The 19,648-nt window shown below is 40.3% G+C and overlaps 1 protein-coding gene across 1 annotated transcript; it reads left to right on the top strand.

Annotated features, from left to right (window-relative positions):
* Positions 1–330: 330 nt before the first annotated feature.
* On the top strand, positions 331–18,313 carry slc9a6a (solute carrier family 9 member A6a). The gene is made up of 16 exons (XM_061725638.1): positions 331–751; positions 4,983–5,182; positions 5,743–5,820; positions 5,992–6,068; positions 6,204–6,316; positions 7,454–7,559; positions 9,737–9,878; positions 10,186–10,291; positions 10,502–10,590; positions 11,543–11,656; positions 11,864–11,975; positions 12,197–12,350; positions 13,890–13,920; positions 14,030–14,115; positions 14,635–14,740; positions 14,914–18,313. Exons 1-16 carry the CDS (start codon positions 457–459, stop codon positions 15,184–15,186), a joined length of 2,082 nt encoding a protein of 693 aa, XP_061581622.1. The 5' UTR covers positions 331–456; the 3' UTR covers positions 15,187–18,313.
* The last annotated feature ends 1,335 nt before the right edge of the window (positions 18,314–19,648 follow it).

Below are 19,648 nucleotides of genomic sequence, written 5' to 3'. Positions count from 1 at the left end.
GATAAACAATCTTGTGTGCCAAAATAGTTAATATATTATTATGTTTTAAGAACTGCTACTTTCACTTCTTGTTTAAAATAACGAACATCAGGAAGTTCAAAATAAAAGACTGCGGTTGCATATAATTGACAAAAAACCCCAAATCGATTAAAGAAGTTTAAATATTTTTAGATTTAATATATAGCGGTTGTAATTGGTATACAATATTTGGGACTAAGATATGTCAATCAGATGTAATTTTAATATGAACCCCTCTGACACCGTGCTTTTAATGTGAAACAGCTATACACATTCGGGAAAGATACTTTTCACTTCCGGGCCAGAGTCGGTTTGGTCTGTTGCTGTCGTCTTTCTGATGTCAACTCCCCTCAGTCCGTAGAAAAAAACCCACATTTGCTCAGTATTTGTCTTTTTATCCTTCGTCACATTGTTGACTTTGCTCATGAAAGAGGCAGCATGGTGTTAAGAGTGAGTGTCCAGGGGGCCTGGAGGGCCGCCAAGCCGCTGTGGCTGGTGCTGCTGGTGAGCCTGTGTGTGTTCATCAGTGTGTGCCGAGCAGCATCTCCTCTGCAGGACGACAGTGCCATGGAGAACACGAATACAGAGAAGCAGGCTGAGGAGAGCCACCGGCAGGACAGCGCAGACCTGCTGATCTTCATCATGCTCCTCACCCTCACCATCCTAACCATCTGGCTGTTCAAACATCGGCGCTTCAGATTCCTGCACGAAACCGGGCTGGCGATGATTTACGGTGAGATGCAGCAGCGTGACTGCGAGACGTCATCACAGCCATTAAGGCTGATTTTTGGTTCTGTGTTAAATTGACGCAGAGCCAACGCCGTAGTGTACGGCGTAGCCTACGGCGTATGGGGATGCGTCACCGCGTACCCTACGGCGCAGGCTCTGCGTTGGTGTAACGCGGAACCATAAATCAGTCTTTAGTCTCCTTGTCTGATGATTAGATTTGAAATGAATGACCTCATGTCAACCACTAGTCTTCATGTTTATAACCATCATAACGACTCATTAACTCGTTAAAAATAAACATTCAGACAGTGAGCAGTTCAAGGCAAGTTTATTTATATAGCACAATTCAATACAAGGTAATTCAAAGTGCTTTACATCGACATTAAAAGCGGCAAGACACAATTAAACAGTAAATAACAAATAAAATGAAATAAAATTATGAGAGAAGAAGGTAAAATAATAAAAAGCACAAGTTGCTAATTTAAGAGTACGCTTAAATAACAAATAAATGAAATAAAATGATAAGAAAAGAGGTAAAATAATAAAAAGCACAAGTTGTTAAAAACTAAGGGCAGTAGAGTACAGCAGGTAAGTATTTAATTTAAGAGTAACTTCAGTAAACAGTAATGTTTTTAGGCCTGATTTAAAGGAGTTGACAGTTGGAGCAGACCTCAGGTCTACAGGAAGTTTGTTCCACCGGTGAGGAGCAGAATAACTGAACTGCCTCACCTTGCTTGGTTCTGGTTCTGGAACCACAACAAACCAGATCCAGATGAACCTCAGGGGTCTGGGAGCTTCATAGGAACTAACAGATCCAGCATGTATTTTGGTCCAAGACCATTCAGGTCTTTGTAGACCAGCAGTAAGATTTTAAACTCTATCCTTTGACTCACTGGAAGCCAGTGTAGTGATTTCATGACCGGTGTAATGTGGTCCAGTTTCCTGGTGTTTGTAAGGACTCTGGCGGCAGCGTTCTGGATCAGCTGCAGCTGCCTGATAGATTTCTTATTAAGGCCTGTAAAGATGCTATTGCAATAATCCAACCTACTGAAAATGAATGCATGAATAGGTTTTTCCATGTCTTGTTTAGACAGAATCCCCTTAACTCTAGCTATGTTTTTTAGGTGGTACTAGGCAGATTTCAAGCGGATGTTAAACTTTAAAGCACTCTTTTTTTTTTTTAAGAAAAGAATGGATACATAATATGATCCACAGAAATAACAAGCAAAACAGGCAAAAAAAACCCAACAGAAAAAAAAAACACCAGCTCAGATCCATATAAATAATACCCTGGGTTACAGTAAAAATGTACGTTATGACCAGTCAAGAAAATCCCTGCAACATGATATTAGAGACATCAGGCTCTACTTCAAGTAAGGTTCCCAAACTTTATAGAATTGGTCTGTTGAATGTAATATACATGTAAGATACTCTAATGGCACTAGATCAAACACCACTCTTTGCCAGCCTTTAACAGTTGGTAATTTTTCATTGATCCCCTGCAATAAAATATTTTTCCTCACTGCATAAGTAAGAATGCAATACAGCCTCCGATTATGTTTTGATGTTAAGTGTTGTCTTGGGAAGCCCAATACCAGGGATACGGGGTCCATCTCCATTTTTCTATCTATTTCAGATAGCACATTAGACCGATACATTTGCAGTTAAAGCACTTAAGAATATATATAAGCGCCTTATTTTGGCCCCAGAAGAGGACAGCTGTAGCACACAGTACAGTACAATATTTCACTTTTTTTGTGCTCCACCTAAAGGGATAATAAAAGAGAATGTGATTGAAATTGGACATGGTTGATCTGGTTTTACATTGCAAGCTTTACTTTTTCTCCCTTTCACCGAGACATCAAATGACCCCTTTCGGAACACACACTCAATGTAGTGTTTTATATTAAAGCTTAAAGAATACATGAATTATTCATACATTTTTGTTTAATTTGTGGGCTTTTTTATGGTGTTTATTGCAAATAAAATATTTCAGCATTCAGTCATAAGGAGTCAGTGAATTTTATGCACCTATTAAGAAAAATGAGGATTGCTGTAATGTTGTTAGTCAGTCATTATAATGAGTTACAGATTAGATAAACATTGATACGCTTTACAACTATATTAGCCAAGAAGTCTCATGATTAGCACGTGTGAAAGTTAACAAAGAAATTGTTTAGTCCACTAACTCTGCTTCCGCCAAAGGTTTTGTTTTGTTAAAGGTGGATTGATTATTTCCACAGTCACCTTGTGCTTGCTCAGGATGGGGAGTTGTATCAAAGAAAAAACCTTTGTATGATTTGTTGATTTCCTTAGTAAGGCAGTTATTTTTAAATCGGCCTTTGAATAATTGAATTCATGTGAAATTACATGGATTGTGTTCTTGAGATATCATTTGTCGTGATTTGGCATCGTATCAATAAAGTTGATTTAAACTGAACTGACTTGAACTCATCATCCAAACAAGCTTGTTTAGAAATCAACTGGACTTCATGTCTTGGTTCCTGAAGACATCCGTCCTCTCATCTGTGAGGCGTTTTCAGATCTAAATGATAGCTGGGAATTTCAGAGTTTTGCAATCTCATGCTGGAGAAGTCATTCTTGTGTGTCATTCAAGTCACATGTAAATGACTGACCTAAAAAAGGACCCTTTTATGAGTCCTTTTGTGGGTCCTTTTTTTCCATTGTATGTTGTTTACCCTGCCAGCAAATGGGATGTTTTGGTCACATGGATCAATGTATGAATTAAAGGTGTGAAACCACCTGTGAAGGACAGTGGAAGGTATATATTGGTGGTGAATCGGTGATTTCCAAAGCCACCTCAACAGTTTGGGTTTTCCCATTTCTTTCACTTCTTTTTTAAACCACTTATGTCCTTTTTTTTGTCTAAATGGTGAATAACACTCTCCTCAACTGTGATCATCGCCTCTCATTTCTGGTATGTTTTAGATGTTCCCCAGCTCCAGCACCCCTGATCTAAAACTGGGGGGAAAAGATGGAAAATTAAACCCATCCGCTTGTCAAAAAGGTCGGCACAAGTCTGGGTCTTGACTGGGTCATTGCAGCACTTTGATTCTTTTCTTTTTCAGCCACTTGGTTGTGGATTTTTCTGATGTGCATGAACTTATTTCAGTCTAGCTTGGTTGTCGAACACATGGCCTCACATCTCACTGCAGAATAGTCTGGTACACAGAGGTTTTCCTGGTTGACTCAGTGTGGTGGGAAAACAAACCCAAACCATTATTACTCATCCACCATCATGCTTAACACTGGATTGATGTGTTTGTACTGATATGATCTGTTTGGTTTTGGAAGACTGTATTTGAACAGACTGTAAAACTAACAACTTGGATAAAGCCACATATTTCCACCTTTGTATCTTTTGTCCAAAGACATTTTTTCCTGAAGTCAGTTGGTTTGTTCAAACACAGTCTTCCAAAACTAAGCCATGGTAAAATGCTCTTCAAGCTTCTGGTATCCCTTTTTAAACCAGCAGTTACTTATTTTTTTATAGTGCCGTCACAAACTTAAATTTGATAGATGATGTACTGTAGCTCTAGATTTTTTTTACATTTTTTATTTTCTTATTTGTTTTTGAAAATTGCATGCTCGGTTGAACTTGCTGCCACTTTCTTATTTTCTTATTTGTTTTTGAAAATTGCATGCTCGGTTGAGCTCGCTGCCACGCTTACTCCTAGAAGGCTTGACCACACTCTTGACTGTTTTCTGCTTGTGTGTAATTGTTTAAAACTGTAGGATGATGTACTCCATGTTGCATGGAAATGCACGTTTAACTCCAATTGATGGACAGCAGCGGTTGCTTCTCCAAGATCGTTGCTGATGTTTTTCCTCCAAGGCATTGTGTTGGGACACAATGTTCCAGACCAACGAGCTGGCTAAACGTATGCTTTTATAGATCTGTCCATTATTGCTGATGATCAGTTAATCAAGTGTATTTGATTAGTAGTGCCTACCTGCGGCTTGCCCTCCTAAATCCCAAGGAAGCAATAAAGGTGTACTTTGTTTTCCATATGTTGCTTCTGTAATGTGTCCAATATTGTTGTAGACGGCTTACAATCAGAACATTTAAGACGGTCCAGGAGCAGGAAAAAAAAATGCATTGAATCCAAAAAGCTGTGCTTTTCTATCCTCAACTTAGATTTATAGCGTCTGTGTTTCAGCAGTAAACCTGTTGAATGAGTCAGTCACTCTTTGTCTTTTACCTCTGTTCACAGGCTTAATTGTTGGTGTGATCTTGCGGTACGGCATTCATGTTCCTCGGGACGTCAGCAACGTTGGAATGAGTTGTTTTGTCAACTCCAGCCCCCCCACTCTACTGTTCAATATCAGCGGCAAATACTACGAGTACACGCTGAAAGGGGAGATCAGTGCCAAGGAGGTGAACAACGTGCAGGATAACGAGATGCTGCGCAAGGTACGGGCCTCTCCGTCGCTGACTCACATTTCTCATTACGAGAAGTTAGTTGGTAACAGAATTGTGAAGTTCACTTTAGTTTCACATTGCTGCTTTGAATATCAATTAAAACTACTTTCTTAATGACGTTGTAAAGAATCTGTTATACTGTACGTTGTATTTTTGAGGGAATTCCTGCCACAACCGCAGAAATACACAAACATGTTGAGCACCGTTCCTCTGTGACCAAATGTGAAATAAGTCAAATACAACTTGAAACCACAAACAGAGTTTAGTGTGGCAGTACTTCTAAATCCACGTTAAACTATTGTTAGACTTTAGTGATAAATTTGTCTACGTTAAGAAACCGTCCCCGTTTTTCCATCTTGTGGTTTACTCCTGTAGCACCTTTTTTGTTGATGGTCTCGGAAGCTACGTCAGGATGTCCCAGATGTGTCATCATTGATTAAACAATTAGTCTAACCTTTCCGAAAGTGCAACCGCACTGAAACATGAAAAGAACTCCGTCTTTGCTGCCTCATTCCCAAATACCTTGATGTTTCTGTTTGTTTTTGGCACAGGTTACCTTTGACCCTGAAGTGTTCTTCAATATCCTGCTGCCGCCCATCATCTTTCATGCTGGCTACAGCTTGAAACGGGTACAGTATTAATTCAGGCTCTCTCCCGTTGAATAATAGCAAAAACCCAAGTTATTTATTTTTTTACGTCTTTTTTTTTTCCAAATCAGATTTTTTTTTTTTGTTGTTGTTAAACCTCTGCTAATTGTTATGTCGATGATTGTTCATCTGGTGACTTTATTTGTCTTTCAGAGGCATTTCTTCCGTAACATGGGCTCCATCTTGGCTTATGCCTTTATGGGGACAGTTGTTTCCTGCTTTGTTATCGGGTAAGAACATTTATTCACCAACAAAACACACAACTAAGAGACTTCTGTATGTCATTTGCTGCATTTGCAGTTTGTAACACTTTTAAAGCGTGGTTTGTGTTTGACCTAAAAAGAAACACCCTGATCCTCCAACAGCCTGCTGATGTATGGCTGTGTGACGCTGATGAAGCACGTGGGACAGCTACATGAAGACTTCTTCTTCACTGATTGTTTGTTCTTCGGAGCCATTGTCTCCGCCACCGACCCAGGTTTGTTTGCTTATTCTCACCGCACTATTGGTGTTTAATAATTAGAGATGATTCATCTCTTGAATGGTTCAGAACTTGTTAGAAACATTCGAGGTAACAGATCACACACGCAAACAATGTTTCCCTGGACTTGAAAAGTGCCCCCACCTGTTGTCTGAAGAGGAAAGCGGTACATGAAGTGTTGCTGTGGTGTGATTGTGCACTACACACAATACAAAGTGGGAACTAAGAAGGAGAAGTAAATGCAGAGAAAGTGAAAGGGATCAAATGATCACAGGTACTTATTCTATGATCTACAAACGAATGCATGAAAAAATCCTAGATGCACACCATCCTACTTGTATCAAAATTATCATTTTACCCACTCATTTCAGATCTGATCAGCTTCATGGGCGTACAGGTTGTTGAATATCTGTTGTCCAGTTGCCTGATGCAGCAGATCAGCTCCTGTCTATGCTGGTTTTTATGAGTCTTTCAGCCATTTGGGCTCCAGACTGCTCCACCAGTGCACAATGAATTTAATTACTGGTGGACCATTGACAGGTCAGGGATTTCAGTAGAAATGTATCCTGTTTTGGCGCCGCTGGGTGGCACAGTGGTTAAAGCAAGCGGCCCATGTATTGAGGTTACAGCCCTCCTGGAGACATAAACATTTTATGTGAACGATTTACTGCTGTCAGGAAAATACAATATAATATTATGGCAGTAAGTCCCAGTGATTCAACTACAGAGGGAGTACAAGTGAAATGAGTTATCATTAACAAAGAATATTTTTTCTTTGCTTTATTGTTATAGCTGTGTAAAAATTATCTATTTGGAGTTTGTGTGACAATTTTACAGACAGAATTTTCTCCTTGAAAGTGTCAAAATAATTAAGTATATGTGCTCTAAACCCTTTTAACAAAAAATAAAGTTCTGTGATTTTACACTTAGAAAGTGCATATTTACTCACTAAATGTCTGAAATCTTCTCTTAATGGCCAAATATTGCTCTTTTACTTAACATTAACATGCAATCTATAGCATTAGTGTAATGTATAAAATTGTAACGCATCTCTTTGTTTGGTTTGTGTGGGGTTTTTTCTTCCCCCATTTTGGAGGAATATCATTGAACCTGAGTGTTTCCTCTCATTTCCAGTGACAGTCCTGGCCATCTTCAATGAGCTGCAGGTCGACGTGGATCTGTATGCCTTACTGTTTGGAGAGAGCGTGCTCAACGACGCCGTGGCTTTGGTTCTGTCTTCGTAAGTCATCTGTCCTCAATACGTCAACTTGCATCTACTTTATGTTGCTGGCGGTCTGCACAAAGTTGTAAAGTTATGGGAGTTAAACATGTGTGCCATCCATATTTTGACTAACCTTTAATCGTTTACTGACCAAGTGCGACTTTCACAAGAATAACTTAAAGTTTGAGGTGGTCTTTCAGCTGACGCTCAGTTTTCCTGCTTGTCCACTTGGGATTGTGGTCATTTCCACAGAATTATAAATCCTAAAGGGAGAGGAGGGGTCGCGCCCTGCAGAGCGACTTTGACCATGGCGGTGAACGGGTGCTTCAAGTAGAGCATGGACTTGTGTGACTTTGTGGTGGTTTGGGACAAACATGACAAATCACAGGCTGCTCTGTTGTTAAAAACTCTGGCCTATTCAACCAGGGATGCAAAATGTTGCATCCATTCTAAATTAATTTTATTCTTATTTGAATAAAACTGTTTTTGATGATGTGAATCGGCTAAGAAAACAGTTTCTACATGTTTTTTATTTTCTTTGAAGATACTGCGGGTGCCGAGAAGAAGGCACAATGTCAGGAAAGCTTAAAGAAAACTAAAAGCCTTGTGATTTGTCCGACCAGGGTTTGTGTGATTGCAGAGGATTAATAAGTGTCATTTAAGCCACACTTGGGTCACATACACCAGAATCTGCTGTTTTGAAATATATATTTTTCTCTTTTTATCATATTATATTACAAAATGACATCAGTCATATTTTCATTGGTAGTTGTTGATTATCTTCCTTACTGTGACTTTTTAAATAAACTTATTTTGCCAGACTAGCGTTTATGCTCACCAACAAAACTATTTGAGTATGAGATAGATCAGTATTGATACGTGCCTACTAGGTAACGCAGAGTTGATGATTTGAGTGACACGTCAATGGTTTTTTTGATGTATTATTATTATTATTATTATTATTATTATTATTCTACTTCTTTTTGCACACTGAAAACATTTAAATCTCAGGGATAAACAAGCTCCATATCGCCTTTTATCTGGGATGGGAATAGCTTTCTCTGTCTGCGACCTTGAAATTATATTTACACACTCTGGTGCAGACAAGCTTTCTGCTTTTCTTTTCAAATGTCCTTTTTTTCTTTTTAAGAATTAAATGTTTATGGTTCAGACTTTTAAAGCCCTTTTTAATCTTTTCCAGGTCGAACAGGTTACACACTTCATAATACGAATCTCATCCACTCATTCGAACATAAACTCATATAACTCATTCTATGATGAAGGAGGTTTTCTCCACCCTTACTCATCAATCCGAAGAAACGTTGACATGTAGAGATTCAGAGCATGAAGCAACCGATCATTTGGTTGGTTCATGATAACTTTACTAAGTTGGTTACAGCCAAAATAGTGCCTGTTTCAGTCCAGAAAGTCTCCGCTTTGAGCATCACCCCTGCAGAGCCTCTTAAAAGGCAGTTTTCATGGGAGAAAAAGTTCATACATGATGCAAAAAAGCAGACTGCTGCTCTCTGAAATGCCGGCGCCAGCGGCACTTCTCACATCAGCTGACACGACTGCAACTTTCTGGTGTTTTTTTGTTATTTTTTTTCTTTTTCTCTGTTCTTTTTCTTTTTGCAGCCAAACCAATCTTAAGCTTTGTTGCTTCGAATTCCCGTCTCAGTGTTCGTTCTCGTGAATATGACGTACATAAAGCCGGAGAACATAAAAGTTGTTGGTGACACTTAAAGGAGCATTGTTGTTAGCGTTCCTGTGAGTGATGGTAACAACAACAACAATAAATCACTTGGCCACTAAGCAAGGATTTTAGTTTTTTGTTACCAGTATTTCCTGCCTCGTCTACCCCCCCTGCTGAGTTCAGGAAAATTTGAGTGGCATTTGCAGTACCAGGATTTCAGTACGTTTGCACTTCTTGCAACCCTGCAAATTGACTTATGAATGATGAAATCACTTGCCCTCAAGTATAAATACTTAACCATCCCATTAAAGCCTGGCTCTCTTGCCGTTTAAACTCTGACTTTTTCATTACTGTGCCTATGTTTGTCATGTCAGCAGTTTGTATTGCTGCAAGGCCCTTTTCTTTAGCAAGAGGGTAAATGTTAGTCATGTTAAATATAAAGGAAACATTCTATTGGACTGTGCACATATAGTTGCCAATAAATGAGTGTTGCGTGTTTCAGGTCCATCGTGGCGTACCAGCCACAAGGAGACAACAGCCACACCTTTGAGGGCACGGCGATGCTCAAGTCGCTTGGGATGTTCCTTGGAGTTTTCAGCGGCTCCTTCGCTCTGGGAGTGGCCACCGGACTCGTCACCGCTCTCATATCCTTTCGTTGTTTTATTATCCAAAAGGGTATAAATGGACCTAATAAGATAAATGTGCTTCATCATAGCAACTGCTCAATGTTAAATCATTCAGTAGGTAATATTCCAGTGTTAGTTTGATGAATGGGTTTATTTATACAACCACGGTGCAGAGTTTATCTAAAGTGTATTTCAATAAATCAAGTGATAAAATGATCTTTGTAAAACAACATACAAAAACATATAATCTGTCAGTCAGTACCTCAGAAGCAGATGATACGATCTTTGGAGGCTGAATGTTTGATTCCTTGACTGCTGTCGTCACGTGACCAAGTTCACCAAGCTGAGGGATTTCCAGCTGTTGGAGACCGCCCTCTTCTTCCTCATGTCCTGGAGCACGTTTCTGCTGGCTGAAGCTTGTGGCTTCACAGGTAACACACCTTTGCACAGTCACAGATCTGAGGCAGTTAGCAGGTAATGCTATTTAAGGAACAGACACAGCTAGAAAGTCCCTAAAAAGACAAAAGCAGTTTCTGTGATGATCAGAAAAACATAACTTCATTGCTAATACTGTCTCTGAATTGTGATGTTGCTAATAATCGGTGTTTATTGATCCCTTGTGTTTTCCCGGTGTGTTGCAGGTGTGGTGTCGGTGCTCTTCTGTGGAATCACTCAGGCTCACTACACCTTCAACAACCTGTCTCCGGAGTCACAGGACAGGACTAAGCAGGTCAGACCACCAAGCACATCCCTTGCATTCTTTTTCTTTTTTTAAATGTTGAGTTGGGAAAAGAACACATTTCTTTAAAACTGGAAGTACTAGAAGACAGCATGCTGGTTAGCACCTTGACCTCACAGCAAGATTTGAATATTGTCAAGGGTCTTTTCTGAATGTGGGCGTAAAAGGCTTCTTGCCTGTACTAGTAACCAGACAAACTCTCAGCATGTAACTATGGCTACGTTCACACTACCAGCCACACTGATGTGATGGTTCATATTCTTAACTACAAATGTCGTGCATGAGTCTTTAATATGAACATGACAGTCACCTGAAACAGCACGCCCTGTTTCTGGTTCCCTTCGCCGTGTGTCAACAATAGAAAATGTCATGTGTATGAAACCATAGAGAGATTTGATTTAGGCAGAATACAAATATCTCAGGATGGACGCGATCACAGCTATGTTTTTGGTGACATTTAGCTCCAGAGGAACACTATCCATGAGGGGGGGAGGTTGTTTTTTTTACCGCATTACCGATGCAGGTCACTACTAACGACGCTCGGTGCATACGGGGCAAAAAGCCACATGCATTCTGATAGGTCCATTCATAGTCGTGCCGCGTTGCCACGTGTGGGGGTGCATGTCCGATCAAGGACACACACTGCAGTGAAACAGTTCTGATCTGAAGGAAGTGGAGAGATGTTTGGATTTCTGAGTCTGCACAACCCAGAAAAAAAAGGTCTTTTGCGTCAGGCAGAATAAACATAACCTAAGAAAAAAGGGAGATGTCTAAGTACAGGCTGGAAAAAAGACCAGTCTGAATGAAAAGCGCATTAGCATTAAAAAAGAAAACAGAATCCAAATGGTTTTGAAAACATCAATTTGATTGTTCTTGTCCTGTATGTCCAGTGAGGTCGCAGCCGTCTAAAGCTTTCAAACTTGTCTTTTCTTTTTTCTTGTAGTTGTTTGAACTGTTGAACTTCCTGGCGGAGAACTTCATTTTCTCCTACATGGGTCTGACCCTGTTCACCTTCCAGAACCACGTCTTCAATCCAATGTTCATCGTTGGAGCTTTCGTATCTTTTTCAAACGCTGTTGAGCCTCAGCCCGGTCAGACGCAGACAGGAAGTTGTGCTGCTAATTTGCAATTAATGCCAAATAAAAAGAGTGCTGTAGATGTTGGTGGATTTAGTGGGGCAGTAAGTGAGCTTGCTGAAGTGTGAGGATGTTTCACTGGTCTTGCTTGTTGCTTTGCTGTTCTCCTTGACCTCATTCCCACACAGCTGGCGGTGTTTGTGGGAAGAGCTGCTAACATTTACCCTCTCTCATTCCTTCTAAATCTGGGACGGCGCAACAAGATCAGATCCAACTTCCAGCACATGATGATGTTTGCAGGTCAGTGGTGCACAGACAAGCATTTCTGTCAGGCACTGTATATTATGGGAGTGTGTTTGCCACCAATGTCCTGAAATATTTTCAGCATTTTTATTTAAACTGCCCAGAGTGAGTGCATTTAAAAAAAAAACAAACACAGGCTTGTTAAGAGGGATGATTTGTCTGGCTACGACAGTTGTGTTCCTTTTTGTTCTGAACGTTTTCTGCACTCTGCTTTGTAGGCCTACGAGGCGCCATGACCTTTGCCTTGTCCATCAGAGACACGGCCACATACGCCCGTCAGATGATGTTTTCCACCACTCTTCTCGTGGTCTTCTTCACTGTGTGGATTTGTGGTGGTGGTACCACACAGATGCTGTCCTGCCAGCACATACGGTACGCAGTCCTTCCCCCCGTCAGATGCATCTGCTTTTGTTAGAAACATCCTCTCCTGGCAGGGTAATTCCAAAACAGATTAAATAAGCATGTCATTTAATTATAGTAGTTTTAAAGCTTGGATCAAAATGGAAAGAAGAAAGTAATTATGTAAAAAATGTTGTGATTTCATTCTTTTGGCCCAATCTTGAGTTTTCTTCTTTTGTTTTTAAAAGTAAAAATGAACACAAAAGTTGACCTTAGAGCCCTAAAGATCTTTTGATGTGACGACAATCAACAAAAGGACAAATCTTCACTATATACAGCGTTGCCTCCGGTAGCATATTGTCATCTACAGTATCTAACATCGTCCCTTGTGATGATGATGATGATGACGATGATGATGATGATGATGATGATAAATATTTTCTTCAGTGACCTTTTAACATGTTTTTTTTGTTTGTTTGTTTTAGTGTTTTTTGTTTAAGTGCCTGTCTAAACAGGAGCACGTCTGTGTTGGCGGATGACGCTAGGAGCAGGCACTCAGTGCCGGTTGTAATCAGAAATTGGGCCAGAGCAAGCTTGTTGTCGTAGAAACGAAAGGAGAAAAAACTTTCTGCGAGACCAAGCTGCACTCCTACACAGAAATGCCTCAGCACCTTTGCCCTCTCGAGTTCTGAATTGCATGCTGCACTAAATATAACCAGAAATGAAGATCGTCTGAGCATTTGAACTTTGCTGGGCTTTTTCTGCACAAGAAACCCATATTTGAAACACTCACTCAGCAAAACAATGTATTTGTTTTGGTTTTTTTAAAATCATTTTCTCTTCTGTGTAATTGAAAAGGAAGTTTAGAAACCTAAAACAAGATATTCAATATGATAAAATGAGTAGAGGGAGCATTTACTTCCTCTATGGGTAGAGATCATTTTTCTCTTCCTTTTTGCTTTTAACAAGTTTTCACACTGCAGTTTTCTTAAAATGCAGGAACCGGTAGCAAATCTGACTTTGATTAATTTTTTTTAATTATAGAGGAGCGTAACAACATCCATTGTCTGAATGAATCAAACCTGGGCACATTTGGACTGGAAATGGTTTAGTCAGACAAAATAACACTGCAGCATCACTGCAACATAAACTGAACATTGTATTAGATGTTGAAACTGAGACAGTTTACCATTTAATGGAAAATATCAGCTCATTTTGAATTTGATGGCAGCAACACATCTAAAAAAAAAAGTTGGAACAGCGACAACAAAAGGCTGGGAAAGTTCCCGGCACAAATCAAAACTGGAGGAGTATTTGAGAACTGATTAGGTTAATTGGAAACATGACTTGAGTTTTTAGTTACATTTTACACAGCATCCCAACTTTTTTGGACCTGGGACTTTAATGTGTTGAGCTTAAAAGGAGTATTTGAGCACACCCCTCTGATCTTTGTTGCTCTGTACTTGAGATGTTTTAAATGCACCTTATGCTGATACCTTGCTGCTGAGGAACATGTAAAATGTGTAAAACAGCAGCTGATTTGAATGCATTTCTTTTTCCCCCCTTCGACAGAGTGGGAGTTGACTCTGATCAAGATAACTCTGTAAGTATGGCTTTTGGAGATACCGGATGTCTTACTGCACTTTGGACTTTGTTGTATTTAAAAAAAAAACAAAGCAAATAAATTGATAACCTTATCTGCCCTGGTTCAGATGAGCATCACTGACGGATCAGAGAGAAGAAGCACGAAGCAGGAAAGTGCCTGGCTTTTCAGAATCTGGTACAACTTCGACCACAAGTATCCTTCACAGACAAATAATTGTGATTTTTAAGTTTCATATGTAGGTTTTATTTTCTGCATGGCCACACCACTTGTGGATTGGAAGGCTTGGGTCCAGTGGTGACGACTTAAGTTCCTGTTATCAGGCAGCAGAGGGAGCCCCTTTGAAGGATGAGAGGGCAGATGTTGTTTTCTGCTGGCTTCAATAAGCATCAGGAGTCGGCTGTCCTCCCAGCAGAGGCTCCCTGGATCAGTCCACAGCCTCATCATAGGCCGAGGTGCCCTTGGGAACACTGAAAACCTACACTGCCCTAATATCGAGGCCAGCATCCTCATGAGAAGACCATCCAACGTAAAACAAGCTCAGTTAATGTGCAGAGCTCGATGATCCAGCGTAGCGCCCCCTAAATGGAAGAGCCGAACGGACCGGCTCACTTGATTTTATAATGTATCGATGTCCTTCTGTTTGCTGTTTCTATTAACACACTGTCAGCACTGTTTTATATGCGGTATATCCTTGACGGAGTCTTCCTCCAGTTACATGAAGCCCATCCTGACTCACAGCGGCCCCCCTCTCACCGCCACGCTGCCAGCCTGCTGCGGCCCCCTCGCTCGCCTCCTCACCAGCCCTCAAGCCTATGAGGTCAGATGCCTTGTGTACAAGAGCTATTTTTGAGTTTTATCCATTCACGCACGGAAAAAAAATATTGTTCTGATGATTCACAAAGCACAGATGTCCCTGGTTTGAACTTGAGATGACGTTTTATCGGTGGAAACGACAACCATGAGTGTAAAAATGCTTCCTCTTCCCCTCAGAACGAATGCCAGCTGAAGGACGACGACTCCGACCTCATCCTGACCGACAGCGATATCAACCTGACCTACGGCGACATCACGGTCAGTACAGACGCCACCGGGGCCCACACCAGCAGCGGCCGAGGCTTCGCCAACGCCGCCACCTGTGACGACTTGGACAGAGAGTTGGCGTATGGAGATCACGAGCTGGTGATGAGGGGCACGCGCCTGGTGCTGCCCATGGACGACTCGGAGCCGCCCTTCACAGACCCCCACAACCACTTGCGGATGTGAGGACAGTGCTTCAGTTCGGGGGCCCAGACATCCGTCCCACTCGAACCGACCCGAGCCAATGAGCAAAAGAGCAGTACCTGACTCTCCTCCTTTCACTCCGCCATTTTTTTGTTTTTTGCACTTCGCCTCATTGCTCCTTTTTTCCCCTCTAGTTTGATTTCTCACTTCTTTAGGTAAATCATTGTCTACCTCATTGTCTCTCGTCTCATTTCCCCATTTCTCTGGCATTCATATATTACGACTGCATTTATTTGCAGGGGGTATTTTTGGTACTTAGTTGACAGTTTGACATAGTTTGGCTCAGCTTTCCGTCGGTCTCTTTACTGTAGCATTGCACAGAGGTCTAGCAGCATGTGTTGGTGTGTAAATGCAAGTGCGAACCACTAGCTAAATAGTCAATGTACAGTATATCTCAAGAGTACTATAAATTTGTTATGCATGCTGATGATGCTTGTTTTCTTTTTGTTGTATTTGAGATTTATGGCTTTTTTCTTTCTTTCTTTTGTTTGTTTTGGGTCTGACTTTGAATGTTGCTGCCTTTTCTCTGTGCATCAGAGGCAAGCTGACCCAGTGGACGACTTTACTGTACATTTGGTTACAATCAAGTGCCTGGGAATTGTAGTTTTAAGCACGGCAAGCCAATTACTGGATCAGCTCTGGGAAGCACTTTTCATCAATTGTCCTTTTGTTAAAAAAAAAAAAAAAAAAGAATAAAATAGAAAACCTAAAACAAAACACCTCTGTTTAGAAGGTAGCAAAATACCCAGCAGGTGTTTGTGCTGTTTGCGTGTTAATCATGTGTGACGATGTGATGCCACTGATGCAGTGGGACCTGGCAGTGAAGGCTGTGGATCTCTCAGTGACCTCAGACTGTGACATAGAGAGAGTTTACACCTTATTTTAGACGCTGATGCCACTCGGGGCAGAAGGAAAGGGCTGCCGCTGCAAACACAAGATCTAAAAGAGCTAAAGTGACAAAGTTTCGTGCCATTTCTCTCCTGCATTTTGACATTTCATGAAAACTGAATGCACATGACCTTAACGTGTTTTGTATGGTTTTTGCAACAGAGCTTGAATGCTTTAAACCGAATCGCATTTTTCATACCCATCGAGCTTTGGTGACACATTTTCTATCACAGTTGTTGAATCATATTTTCTCATAAAATGAATATAGAGACCTGAATTTGACACTCGAGTAAGTTATTATATTATTATTCGTAAGTACACTTTTAAATGAGGGATTTTTTCTTGGCAAGTAAGAGAGATGATTGTCCTGGTGGCAGAAAAGGCTTTAAGTAGTTATTATTTTCATTATTTATTAACCAGAGTAAACAGTTAAAAAACTGAAACATTATAATTTTACAGTCTGGACAGAAGAACAATGTGCAACACTAGTGATCTGTCTGTTTTTGTTTAGTTATTTTAAATCAAACATTTGTAATTTTTTTAAATTGATTAGACAAGTAAACCACCTACTGTTGCAGCTTTGGGTCTCACACGAGTCTTAAAAAGAAATCTGCATAAAAATGGCCCAAATGAGTCCATCCCTGAGATGAGCAGGTATTTAAACTGATACTCATCATCAGAGCAGCCAGAACAGAACTGCGGTGGTCGTTTAAATGCTGGATTTTTCTGTGTCGTACACAACAGGGTTCAATGATTTAAGCAGGACTTTAAAAAGGAAAAAAAAAGATATATGCTGTTTAAAAGATTACTCATGGTTACATATAGACTATTTTAGTGCATGTACTAGAAAAATAGGAGGGTTTTCGAACTCTGGCTACGGAGTTCAGCAGCTGTCGATGTGGGTTTAACAGGAAGCGTTGATAGGATGTCTCCGTGGCAACACTGTGATTTGGACAGGGGCCAGGAAACATTTAGCGACTTGGCTGAACGCAACGGGTTTGTGTTTTGGCCTCTTTGTTGAGCCAAAGAAGAAAAAGTGAGGACATGCACGATAGATGCGATAGCAGAATAATGGAGTCCAAAAAAGAAAAGAAAAAGAGTGACAGAGCAGACGGGAAGAGAGAGGGAAGGACACGGGAGGACGGTTGTGCCTGTGCGAGTGTGTGTTAGTGTGTCGGATGATGCAGAGCTGGAAGGAAGAGCAGGCGTGCAGATATCCTTCTTTCCCCTCAACACTTATCTTCTGCTGTGCAGGAAATTCTAATTTTACTTCTTTTTTTTTCTTAAACTGTCATTGCTTTTGGCACCACATTATCAATGATTTATGATTTCAACTATTATTTTTTTAATTTTTTGTTTTGAATATTTTATAAGAAAGGAAAGAATGAAGTTTAAAAAAAAAAGCTGAACAATTTGCACTCATGGAACGATACTATTTTGTTGAAATTTTGTTGTTTTAAGATCATGTTTGTTTTATCTAACAGCTACTTTTATATTATTTACTTGACGTTTTGGAAGGTTATGTGGGGAAATGTAACCAATTCATGAGAAGTCAATGAATTGTAAGTCTAACTAGAAGGTGGTGTTTTGCATCGAGGTGGCAGTGGAGATGTCGTTAATCCTTTCTTACATTGTTTCCATCTTATCAGGTACTTTGTATTATGTACGTTTGTAACAAGTTGCTGTTTGAATGCTGTTGCCATGGCATCTACAGAGCATGAGTCATCGTCTGCTGATGGCGGACTCTTTGTGGAGGGGGAAAAAAAAAAAAGAGTAAAATATATCCAAGCAGAAGTGTTTGACACATGAAACTATGTGGATTCTGCAAAAGGTAATATGAGTCTTGATGTTTTACCAACTGCTCTGCTGGTTTGTTTAGTGTTTCTCTGCTCTTGAACGGTGACTTGTAATAACCTTTGGAAACTTTGAAGTAGCTGACCAAAGAGGCCTGCTGTACTCTGTGTTTTCACACACTCCACTCTATCTTTATACTCCCAAATCTCTGTGTGCGAATGTGTGTGCGTTTTAATGCCTGCAAGGGTAAATGGGTGTGTATACTTATGTGTGTGTCTGAGAAAGAGAGACAGTGTCCTCTCTTTTATTTGTTGCAGGTACTGACTGTTTACATCTATGTAGATATACTCTCACCTGTTCATGTGCGTGCAACAGTCAATAAACAGAAGCTTGTGCTTTTGATTAAAGCCCTCGCTGTAATGACCTACTCATTTAGTCTGTTGTTTTTTGTTGTACTTTTATTGGATGTCTGGGTCGTGTTAGAAAGCATCTGTTGAGCATCCCATCCACAACACACAAGAAGAGGCAAATACTACCACCAAAGGTGATTTTATTTGTGCTACAAAAGCCTGAGAGAGGATTTTCTTTGCATCACAATGCAAAGGGTCGATATAAAACATCTCTAATGTTGCAAGTGTAGCAGGTGCCCAAGTGTGAGGGCTGTGAAACTTCAAAACATCTTAAAAAAGGAATAAAGTCACTTTCAGACTGGGGTGGTCCGACCCTGTTGAGGAGTAGATTTAATAGGATAAGAAGCAATGATGTTCCCAGAGTTCAGTTTACAATAAAACAGGTAAACAAGACATGAAAAAACATGGTCTCTGTCCTCTTTTTGTTTCTTTTTTTTTCCTTTACTGTAAGAATTAATAATTATATTTTTCCAGAAGGCTGTTTGCAGCTTCTAGATAATATGTGGTACATTGAGACAAAGTTTTATTGTGCTTTTATTGTTATGGTGGCATAGTAAACAGTCAGTTTTGCAGATTTGTGCGTATTTAAAAAAACCTCTGGATCTGCGAACCTCTGCATCTGTGCAGGTAAGTCTCCGATAGATTAAAGAAGCCGACGCAAGAAGTTTCCTGATTCTGCCGTCTGATGTATTTAGTGAACGAACCTGAAATAGAATCACATGCACCGTATTCAGGATGCACATCTGGTCATCAAATGATGTGATGTCTCCGTCATCAAAGCAGAAATATGCTATTTTCAAGTGGTGAAGGGAGTGGGCTGTGAAATCTGGACGTATCTGAGACCGACTGTGTTCAATTCTCCCATGTGTGTTTTGTGTCAGATATCAGGTAACGTGTTCCTAATATGGACACATTCCCTCCAGCCTGCTGAAGAATGCCTGCACCATGAGGTTACACTCCAGAGAGGAAATACTGCTTTTTTTTTCTTCCTTTTTTATTTTTTTGAAGGCCACTTAAGCACAGTTTGAGTTCAGCTCCTCATTTTAACTAAATACAAGTTAAACCTGACTTTCCTCTGTGACTTTGCCTCCAAGTGAATTTGCATAGGTGATATAGCCAGTATAAACAGTTTGTCCAATACTTTTTGCCTGTTTAGTCTAATGAGGCCTCATGAAGTTGATAAACCTCCTGCAGACGCCGCACAGTCACCCTCATGGAGACTCATTTCATGTCACAACAGTTATGATTGCGTTTGTTAAATGTACCAAACAAAGTATCTATGTTTACAATAATCTGAGGAGTTTGCAATGAACAACTTTTCACTGAGCAGATATGTTTGTAAGTTACATGAT

This window comes from Cololabis saira, chromosome 7, assembly GCF_033807715.1.
Source record: "Cololabis saira isolate AMF1-May2022 chromosome 7, fColSai1.1, whole genome shotgun sequence".
Lineage (NCBI taxonomy): Eukaryota > Metazoa > Chordata > Actinopteri > Beloniformes > Belonidae > Cololabis > Cololabis saira.
The sequence above is the reverse complement of the archived record's forward strand: the minus strand, read 5'-3'. Positions and strand labels throughout refer to the sequence as shown.

Coding starts and splice junctions, on each gene's coding strand:
- slc9a6a (XM_061725638.1), top strand. CDS start 457: ATGGTGTTAAGAGTGAGTGTCCAGGGGGCCTGGAGGGCCGCCAAGCCG. Junction 10,292..10,501: donor TGAAGCTTGTGGCTTCACAG/GTAACACACCTT, acceptor GGTGTGTTGCAG/GTGTGGTGTCGGTGCTCTTC. Junction 14,741..14,913: donor CCAGCCCTCAAGCCTATGAG/GTCAGATGCCTT, acceptor TCTTCCCCTCAG/AACGAATGCCAGCTGAAGGA.